The sequence below is a fragment of the Notothenia coriiceps genome, unplaced genomic scaffold (genome assembly GCF_000735185.1).
Source record: "Notothenia coriiceps isolate Sejong01 unplaced genomic scaffold, NC01 NC01_scaffold00025402, whole genome shotgun sequence".
NCBI classification, from domain to species: domain Eukaryota; kingdom Metazoa; phylum Chordata; class Actinopteri; order Perciformes; family Nototheniidae; genus Notothenia; species Notothenia coriiceps.
The window spans coordinates 361-11,476 of NW_011358103.1; the positions used below are offsets into that span (position 1 = coordinate 361).

At 36.7% G+C, this 11,116-nt stretch overlaps 1 protein-coding gene across 1 annotated transcript; it reads right to left on the reverse strand.

Annotated features, from left to right (window-relative positions):
- Positions 1 to 276: 276 nt before the first annotated feature.
- LOC104956116 (interleukin-17F-like) lies at positions 277 to 3,696 on the reverse strand. Its single transcript, XM_010783559.1, has 3 exons — positions 3,216 to 3,696; positions 2,915 to 3,105; positions 277 to 1,749 (listed from the first exon to the last, which is right to left on the reverse strand). The coding sequence occupies exons 1-3, from the start codon at positions 3,240 to 3,242 to the stop codon at positions 1,512 to 1,514; spliced, it is 456 nt and encodes a 151-aa protein (XP_010781861.1). The 5' UTR covers positions 3,243 to 3,696; the 3' UTR covers positions 277 to 1,511.
- Between the last annotated feature and the right edge of the window lie 7,420 nt (positions 3,697 to 11,116).

Sequence of the window (11,116 nt, forward strand, 5' to 3'; positions counted from 1 at the left end):
TTTGAAATCTGAACACAATGACATTAAACACATATTTTTAGATCCATTAGGTCCATACATCATAGGAAAAAAAAGATGGCATGTTAAGTTGTCTCTCACCCATTTGCCAGAATGTAAACAAACACAACAATAAATACTATAGTTCATATTATGTTTTTATTATTAGTGTTTTATAACAGTTCTTGGGTAGAGCAAATAAAAATAAGCAGCCAGTAGTAGAATATGAACATAGTGTGTATATATATATATATATATATATATATTTGCAGCTTGGCCATAGTAACTACGTATTATAGTATAGTATAAAAGTGCCAGTCGAAAGTACAAATACTTTATAAAAGGTCGCACAGTGCAAGGCAATCTCTCAATACATCTAAAGTAGTGAATGAACTGTTCAAATCTGTAACCTGCAGAGGTGTCTACACCCTTCATCCAGCAGAGGCCAACATTCACAGTTTTAAAATCAAATAACTTAATTCACTGACCCGTCATAGTTATCAAATCTTCATTACATTTGATCGCAATAAAATGACTCTATAAATAAAAAAGTATGCTTTAGAAAAACAATTAAATAAAAAAAGTATTCCTGAACTCATTTAGCTGAACGAGTCTTCATATGAAACACAAAACACATATTCAAAGTGTGTTTGAAAAATGAAAGTAACTTTAACATGTGTCTAATACTGTCCTTTTTATAGCTTGGCATTTTGAGAGAGAAGTTTATCCTCTTTTTAATAGCACATGAGATTATCAATAGTTAAAGTCACAGCTGATTATTTAAATAAACAAGCTAAATGTATTGAACAATTAACTGAGGTTTAAAGGTGCTTGTCGTTTACATACATGCACATTTCAGATGTCTATGAGTTATACAAAAACTCTGCTCTAAACTTCTCACATGGTTTCATTTACGTATCCCTTTCTTCCTCGAAATGGGCCATCATTTAGTAAACAAACATCCTGCTGCACTGAAGAAGACTTGAAACGAGACCATAAAGTCCTTAGGGTAATAAATCAAGTGAGAAGTAGTCCTTTTCTCACAGACTTCTATATATAGACTTATCTTTGCAACCAGTGGAGTCGCCACCTGCTGACCATTTGGAAGAATGCAGGTTTTAGTAAGGCTTCACTTTTCACTTTTCCTGGCAGCATGAACCTGATGTGATCTGTACACAAGATACAAAAAAATCGTATATAGAGACTATTTGGAAGGAATGGACCCCCAGGTTGGGAATCACTGGACTTAAATAGCAAACGTAGAACAGTAGTAACATGCTGCTCTAACATTGATATATTGTATCAGTATCTGGTACAGCATTAGATATTGGAGGTCCGATTCTTTCTAAATGACTCTTTATATTTACAAATGAGTTACACCGCTAATAACTTACCATCCCTGTCTTTACACATGTCTGGTGTAATTCCTATTAGTTTGAGGAACTGAACCCACAAGTTCTGCTTTCACATAAAAAAAAAGATTCTGCATCATGTGATCAAGATAGTTTCTTCGATCATTTTGTGTAATTGGGCACAGCACAAGTGCAGGCTACAGGGACAATGATAGAATCCTGTTTGACCCTGTATCTCTCTGGGTGTCGTTTGCATGGAGTCTTCCTCATGATGGTCAGCTTAACATGCACAGGAACAGAGTTGTAGCTCATGTCTTCACGCTGGTTGATGAAGCAACCTTTATAAAGGCACTCGGCAAAGGGGATCTCATGAGGAAACCTGTTGTCGTCTCGGGTTACACTGATGGGAGACAATCAGATAGACAGACATGAATAATGAGAATGATTTCTGTTTGTAAATTGTTCTTTATTGTCTATGTGATGATACTGACCCTACCCCAGAAAAGTCTGTTCATAGGACAGATTCACAATTTCTCAGAAACTATAATCCCATTTCCAAATGTACACTGAAAGAGTTAATAGTATTTGGGCAGTAAACACTCAGATGTTCTACATGAGCAAAACTAGCAAGAACACGGTGAAGAAAAACGTTATTTTTTTAAAGAATGACACAATTGCCCTGAGTTGATTCAAGGTTATCCAGATCACCTATTGGCCCCTAATTATGAACCGAGAGCACCTGGAGTCTTTTCCCTCTCGTCCAATCAGGTTGAGACGACGCCCTTTATTTAGGACTTAAGAGAGGTAGAGAATGGCAGCTTTCGTAACTGTCTTATATTAGCATTCTGAACCCAGCTTTAATAAAAAGAAAACAGGGCAGATTTTCTTACTATTCCAGAAATAGTTTATGCTTGCCTAATGGTAACCTAACATCCACAGGGCTGATATTAACTGATGTATCCCTCAATTCATACACAATTCCTTACTATAAAAGAGGCATTATATTATAATTAGTAGAGGACATTTGGGGATTTTTATTCAGGATTAATTTTTGCAATTTTGAATAACTTTTGAGATTTTTTTCTCAGTCAATATTTATTTTTGCTGTTTGGAACTATAGTTCCCAAGTTTCTTCCGAATTATCTGAAATCGGTTTTACAATATGTATTAAAGTTGTAATCTATTATTGTTTGAACTTTATAATCATAGTTCATTAATAATGCTAAAGTTAAACACCATTTTCACTATTATTTAATTGTTTATATTTACTATTACAATTATGAAGTAGGCTATGTATGATTTGGTACTTTTATTAGTATAAGTATTTGTATTTTCTTAAGTACGCTACATTGATATATTGAATACAGGACATTTACTTGCAACATGTATGTATTGCTATACTTTTAATTTAGTAAAAGATCTGAATATGTTACACTGCAGTAATGTTAAAATGAAGAACACCTCTTTTTGAGAGACAGTGATTCTTACTCAGTCATGATAACGGTAAGCGCTTTTGTCCCCCTGCGGGAGCCGTAGCTGCATGTTGTCACTAATGATCCACTTGCCTGTAGACCCACGGGGACAAGGAGCGGTTCTGCAGAGAGTTTTCAGGGAATCTCAGCTTGCTCCGGTTGTGATCCAGAAACCTTTCAGCTTTCTGGTTCACGTCGTTCACAGACATGCACTTGGGTTTAAAATCCCCATCAGCAGAGGTAGAAATTAAGGTATTGAAGATCAGCAGCAAGCCGATGGAGATCTATAAAAATTGAGATACAACATATTAAAAACAATGTGGACACTTCAGCTCACAATTTTCAGGAAGACAGCAAATCTTGTCTGGTGCGCTTTGGTTCATTTTCATATTACCGTTTGTAGACTGACAGATGATGTCATGTTGAACCCGGAGAGGTGCGACTGTGCCCGGCCGCTCCATTGCAGCCAGTATATATACACACAGTATCTTTGCGTAGGGCTGCTCAGGCTTGAATGGAACAATCCTTTTGATTCAGCTGGAGTATTTCCTCCAGCTGAATCACTGGGTGTTTCTCAATGTCGAGGACGCTTCCTTGGTAGGACATGTCTTCCGAGTCACTTCATTCAGAAGCTAGGCAAGAATCCTTCCCGGCTTTCGGAAAACGATCAGGTGAATAGGCTAGCAAGTGTGCAGGTGTGTGCCATGTCATGTGAGAGGCCACCGCCTAAACAGTTCACGCCACACATTTTGGTGGAAATTGCTCCGTGCCAAACAAAGCAGTGTGGGGATTTTAAGTCCGCAGAGGATACACATGTGCAGCCTCGAAATGTCTCGCTACGAAGGACGCCGGGCTCGGTAGAATTCCAAGGAGCCTGGACATTGGAACAGTCCTTCGGCGGGACTCGATGACGTAGCATCCTTGAAATAGTGGCTCTGGAGCATCCTTCCTTAACTTTGAGAAACAACCACTGCCTCCGAGAAAGAGAAGAACGTGTGCACCATGTCGTCGTCGTCGTCGTCGTCGTCCCCGCACCCCGGTTGTCTCTGAAAAAAAAAAAAATCATCCTTCATGTAAATGTTGCTTTACACACAGGGTCTGCCACATCTGCTGAGCATATTGGGCTGCATATTATGTTTTTAAATGGCTATATGTTATTATTATTATTATTATATATCTGTTATTATTATTATTATTTACCGTGCACATATACAAATTATAAAGATTAAAATAGTAATTGCAGGAACAGCAAATGAGCATATCTCTACGGCAAAGAAATACATAGATATTGTTTATAACCTTTTTAGACAAAACTCAATCTTCATTTGTTCTATTTTTACACTCCTGTTTTCATTAGCACCAGATTACAGTATTATTGGGACCATTATTGGTACATTACTGCCATAATTTGTGTATTTCAAGAACTTACATTTTATCCTATGTAATCATAAAGTGTATTTAGATATAATATCGTTATAAGCTTATAGAAGAGTTGTATTTGTTGCAAATACATCAATAAACACAGATTCTTGCATTCAGTGTATTACATGGTGTTAGACTGTGCATGGTTCACAGGCCAAATAGGATATACTATATAAACTCTTTGTTCACCGTGGAGTCATAAGAAACGCTTTTTTCACTTAATTCAAGGTAACAGAAATTCTCCTTTTTATAGATAAAGTATTTCTTGAAATGAAAGACTGATTCTCAATACCATCTATTCAAAACACAAATTGAACATCATATTATAAATATCAGTTTCTAGCTCTTTAGTTTATTTTTGTATTGTTGTTATTCTTTAGTCCTTCTTGTGTCACCTCTGTCACTAAATATGCAGACTCTGCCAATAGGAATTTCCCTACTCATTTATTTCCATAAATCATAATGGACTGGTTGCCTTAGAGAAGGCATAACTTCCCCTGGACTTTGACCTTAAACCAGAGAAAATCCCACAGCGTGATGAGAGAAAAATCTGTGATGCAACGCCTTAAAGATCTCCTCCCCCTTTCAAGCTACTCGATATATAAATACTCTGCAGCCTGTATTTAGACACCCAGTGAAAGCTTGGTCCCATACTGATTTGGCTCCTTTACTTCCTGATGTTTCTTCTGAAAGTCATCCAAGTTTATAGAGGAAGTAAAAACAAAACACAAAAAATGTGTCAGACAAGTTGTGTTGTTAGATATTTTAATGAAGTCCTTTGTTCATTTCCAGAAAATCAATCCTCAATGTTGTCTTTATGCTCTTGTTAAGTTTATACTTTATTGCATATTATATTGTTATCTTAGTTTTACTTTCTCTGTTCTTACGTATACTGGTAAAAGTAAAGTAAAGTAAAGATTCATCCTCTGGAGAGCATGAATGCCTTATTAAATGACAGGACATTTTATCCAAAATGTGTTGAGATTGTTATGTCTGGATTAAACTGGGGAATCAACTAGCAAACAGACCTACATGCCCAATACAGAAGCAAGCCCCTAACGTGGCTATTGAAAAAAATTACCTACAGGTGAGGGCACTTCCTACTTCCTGTTTTGAATTTTAGTCAAATCTCATCAGGAAGGGGGATTTGCCACAGCACAGTTCTGATTCAGCTTGTTGAAACATGTTACCGACTTCCGGTAACTTTTATTCAATTTAAAGGAAAGACTCTTTGGGCCAAATTGTGTGAACCTGCTCACCCTAACACCATTGACGTCCTGCCATGTGTCAACAATAGTGGAAGATAAGAAGTGACCTCGAGAAACCAGAGAGAACTTTACCTGCGACTCAGGAATTAATCACCCAGGCAGGCCTTTTTTGGGGGGTTTTGCTGGTTGTATCGTCAATATACTATTAGTTCCCGTGGTGTGCTGGGGTGGAAACACCAACACAAGGGATGCTGACAGGCTGAACAAGATGGTGAGGAAGGCTAGCTCTGTAGTTAGAGTTAAACAATCTGGAGGAGGTGGCAGAGGGGAGGACGAGGAGGAAGCTGGACTGCATAGAGAGCCCCTCGCACCCCCTCCATGCAGAGCTAGTGAAGATGAGGAGCACGTTCAGACACAGACTCATCCCTCCATGCAGAGCACCAAGCGCCTGGGACAGTCCTTTGTGCACAACAAGGGGTCAACAATGTGACACAATTACTGGACATAAAATACACACTGTTTTCACAATAACTTTTTACCGGCAAACATTCATGTAAATATACTTAATATGTGATTCAAATATGTATATACGTTCATTTAATTCATTTCTTATTTTAACAGTTACTTGTATATCATTTTAATTTGATCTTTAATTGTATTAATCTTTAATCTTGTGTAATCTGTGCTGTCCTGTTTGTCAATCTCACCCTGTTACTAAACTACTGAATTTCCCCACAGGGATTAATAAAGGTCCATTTTATCTTGTCTTATTTACAGCGCCACTGCCCATAGTGATAGCCCTATACTTTGCATGTAGTACCCAAATAGAAACATATGGACACAGGTTACTATTTTAAAAAGTGTGCAATTGTATTTGGTAACCTGTCCATGTGAACATATTTTAAGTGGGGGTGGACCTCAAATCCTCTAGGGGGGTCCAGGGGCATGCTCCCCTGGAAAGATTTTTTAAATTTATTTTGGAATTAAATGCATCAATCTGTTGCACTTTGAGGGATAATAAAGAGACTATATCTATGGAAAAACCCTTATGAAACAGAACTGTATACATTTCAATTATCATACAATCGTAAGAATATGGCCATAACATACCATATCCAATTGCAAAACATTGAAACTTGTTTATTTGATTATTTTCGGTTAATGTATAGTTGTGAGTGTGTCTGGGCTCCTGAACCAGCCTCTCCTCTCCCTCTCCTCCCCCTCACCCCCTGCTCCACTGTGACACAGCAGTAAAGACTAGTTTTTGGTCTCAACAAGTTTTTAAAGTTTATATTATCTTATTTCACCTTAGCATTTTCTCTTTTTATTCATGAATATGTTACTAATCACTCCCCTTTCAAACTGTATTTTTGTTTTACTGTCCTATAGTATGAATTGGAATGATTTCATACCATTATTCTGTTATTTTGTATAATAATGATATAAAAGGTGTGTCTTGGAAATATGTGTTTACAAAAATGGTGAACAAACCGATGAGACCAATTGAGATAACTTAGACTGCGGCGTCAAGTTGCTGCTGCTCGCCTGTAGGCTCGGGGGGGATAGTCATCTGATCTTCACTCAATGTTCTATGTAAATCTGTGATGAGGCCAAAACTCCTTCTGGCGTAGTCTTTGGGATTTTAGCCTTTGCAGACCATTTACATGCACACAAACCTGTACAACAGACCATAGGAAAGGGAAGTCCTCTGTAATACAAAAATTGGCTGAAGTTACGTGTGTGTGTTGGAAATTCAAAATAGAGAAAATGTTCTTCCTTTATATATGCTTGTTATACTCTCTATAGCAAATTATTAAATATGTTTCACTTGGTTATCATGATTTCCATGATAATGTAAGTAAACCAGAAAAAAGTAAAGATAAACATCGATTTCCAAAGTCAACAGTGAACCTTAAAACTGAATAAATTATAATTGTTTCAATCTTGACTAGTGTTTTCCTGCAATATCATTGATGGATGATCAGTTCTAGCGTCTTTCCAGGGGAATTATCTGTATATAAAAGCATGTTAATGAGGGGGACCAAATCAGTTTATCTGAAAATATGTGTATCCCAGTCACTCCGGGTAATGTTACCTGAGAGGAAATCTTTACCACAACAAAACAAACATTGCCTTTGATTGGCTGCCACACTTTCCCACATAGTTGGCAGGTAACATGAATACAAATGATGTCAGTGGGGTGATGCAACGTCACAGAAATCCCCTCCTCCTCACTATAAATGTGTGTTGCCTGTCTTTAGACTCAGAATGAGTTGAATGACAGAGCCGGCCCACTTTTTCGGAGACTCCACACCTTTGTTTAGTGGCTGATGCAACTCAGGACATGCTCTTGCAAACATAGAGCAGGGTGACACTACCTGACTATCAGATGAAGCAAGCACAATCCATACATTTGAGGTACTTTACCCGAGTACTTTCATTTTATACTACTCTATACTTCTACGCTACTACATTTTGTACTTTTTACTCCAATACATTTATTCTACAGATTTATATACTAGTAACTTTATCAATTCAGATTTTTACAAACAATATGAAATACTTTCAAAATATTGTTGTTTGGTATAGATTAAACCATTCAACATTATGCTTAAGAACTAAAACCATGAGTCGATTAAAATAAAACTAATTGGAATTAAGAACTTTTATGTGTGAAATTATTTCCCAGTTCAAGCTTCTTAAATGTGAAGATTTGCTCCTTTTGCAATATAATATTCTAAAATATCTTTTAAATGATACTTTTCTCTGAGTACTTTAAGTGCATTTAACAAAAGTACTTCTTCTCAGCGCAGTGCTTTTTACTTGAATTTGAGTATTTTTACAGTGTGGTATTAGTACTTTACTGAAGTAAAGTATCTAAATACTCTTTCACTGGTAACCGAGTATATTGACTTAAGTTTAGTACAACCTTGAGGTTTTTTACGTTAGTACTACTATTCCATTCTCTTTATACAGGTGTAGGTACAATTATGTTTAACTTGAACTTTGTCTGGGGGTTACTCTTCAGATTGAAGAGATGAGAAGCTCTTTCTAAAGGTAAATGAAGTATATAATAATAATAATAATAATAATAATAATAATGCATTACATTTTTTATTAGAGCGCTTTTACAGGTGCTCAAAGCGCTTTACAATTACACATTACACATATTAGACATGTAGACATGTAAGAGTCATTACTGTGGACATGAGTAAAGTGTCTTGCCCAAGGACACAACGGCCTGACGCAGTGGCGGGATTCGAACTGGAGTTCACCAACGCCCCTTGATCTGATGACCAACGCTCTAATCACTGCGCCAAAACCGCCCACAATATAAACCTTCTCTTGGATCAGCTGAAAAATGCAACACCACAAATCTAAAACAGGGCTGTTTTTCTGAGAAACTCTAGAAAATAATTGGGAATTTGATGAATCTTACTACATTAATGCAGAAATAGAGAGTCATATGACTTACTTCTGCTGTCATAAATCTTTAAGGAAAAGTGCAAGCTGGCCTAAATTGTGCAATGGGCAAGATATGACTGGACTTTTAATGTTAAACACTAAAAATAAAGTAGAACTGTCAATAGATTGTGAAGAGGTTACCATGTTGATGTTGTGCCAAAGACGTATAAGTATATCGGATTTTATCCAAATTAGCATTAGAAATTAGCGTGGTAATCTTCTGTCCACTTCAGTTAGTCAGTTAGTTAGTCACAAACAAATCTAAGAAAAAGAACACAGAGTACGGGGGTATTGGTAGAGGCCTTTAGGAGGACTGAGCTGCTCAAAGAGTTTTCAAAGTGGGTATTATTATTTTTCTTGTGAGAAATGAACACAGGTATTGATGCACGAGTCAATTCATACTGAAATTCTCATGTTCAGGTTTTAAAATATATTGTTGTCTCGTCTTTGATGTTTCAGTTGAAATGCTCTCTGGTGCCATCTTTTAATACTTGAATGATATTTCTTCAGCTATTTTGATTTAATTTGCATAAATAAGTTATAATAATAAGAATATAGTATATTTCACTAAACACTGTTCACTAAGCTGTGGCATCTCTGGAAAAATGTGCGACAAGCGCAAAGAGTGCAAAGATTGTGAAGAGGGGTGAAGGTGGACCAAGATGACTGCAGGCAACAGGAACTTTAACATCAAACAACTTTAATTTAAGAGGACAGTACGTGCAGGCAAAGCAAAACTAAACTAAACAAACAAGCATCCAGGGACTGAACATAAAACTAGGACTTCAATGCAATATAATAATCAAATAGAGAGATGGACTGCAGGTGTACAGGAAGTCAGGTGGCTGCGGGGATACTGGGGAAAAGGTAAACCTAATGAGACATCAAAATAGGCAGGAAAACATGGTGAGTAAAATAAAACAGATTACAATTCAACTAAAAGCCAGGATTTTGGCGCAAGCAGAGCACAAGTACCTCCTAAATGTTCAGTACTTGACTAAATGATCTCAGTTATGTTTCATAGTCCTTTTTATATTGCACAAAGGAAAACAAATCAGATATTTTCATGATGTCTGAGTAATACATTATGATAGAGGCTAGAGTTAGTCACCTTATCATCATCATCAGCTTTATTAAAGAGACTCTAGGTCCATTTTTAAACCTTAGTACCTCACCCCTCTGATAATAACATGAAGTTTCCCTGTGATGTCATCAGTGTGTTTTATCTTTCTTTTGTCAAGAAGTCATCCCATGTGTCAACAATGAATCATATGGGAAGCTCAAAATGGGAGGGTGACATCGGCTGGAGCATGTTCATTGCAACCTGACTATTACTCAACACCGTGGCTCCCTGACCGCAACTGTTAAAATGGCCAGAAACCTTCTTTTGCTGTGAAACTGCAAAGCGAATCAGTGACTAATTTATTTTATTTATTTATACATTTTTAACAACAGATAAGACAAACAAAAATCTAAAGAATTAAAACGCATTTCCCCTTTTACTCCACACAAACAGTAGTTCCCTTTTCAGCTCAGAAATATGACAGTATTGATTGATATGACAGACATAAATGATTACAGTATATAGAGGTTTGGTTTGAATAAATACCGTTATATGCCTTTATGTTGTAATTGAATTCCTGTTATGTCATAAATAAGAGGGTTCAGGGTGTGTGACCAAATATCACTTACTTTAATGATTAATGGCTGTCTTTGTGAATTCATACTCTGTATTGATATTAAAGATATGACTGAACAAGAAATGTCAAATTTAAATGCATGGCTACTGGACAGCCGACTTTCGTTTATGGCCAAAACATGTTTGTTTTCATCATGTGACGTGGTTAATAAAACTGAGCAGAAACCCCCATAATCCTGAGCTTGAATAAATAGTTCACCCTAAATCAATATATAGTAATCACTTACCTACTGTATGTATGCCTTTAGGTCAAGAACAACATGTTTTTTATGGACTGGTGTATGCTCAACAAAGTATTTTTGGATTATCAGGAGAATCATTCCAATATGTTTACTTTAGCTATAGTTTCCTGAACAACGTTGTGTTTGTTTTTCCAATACCTCTGGGGTATATCATTTTAAGGCCCCCGCCACACGAAAACGGTCGTTTGCGTTACTGTTTAGTGTCATATAGACCGTTCGGCCACACGAGGACAACAGAATATGATAGTAAACAACTGCG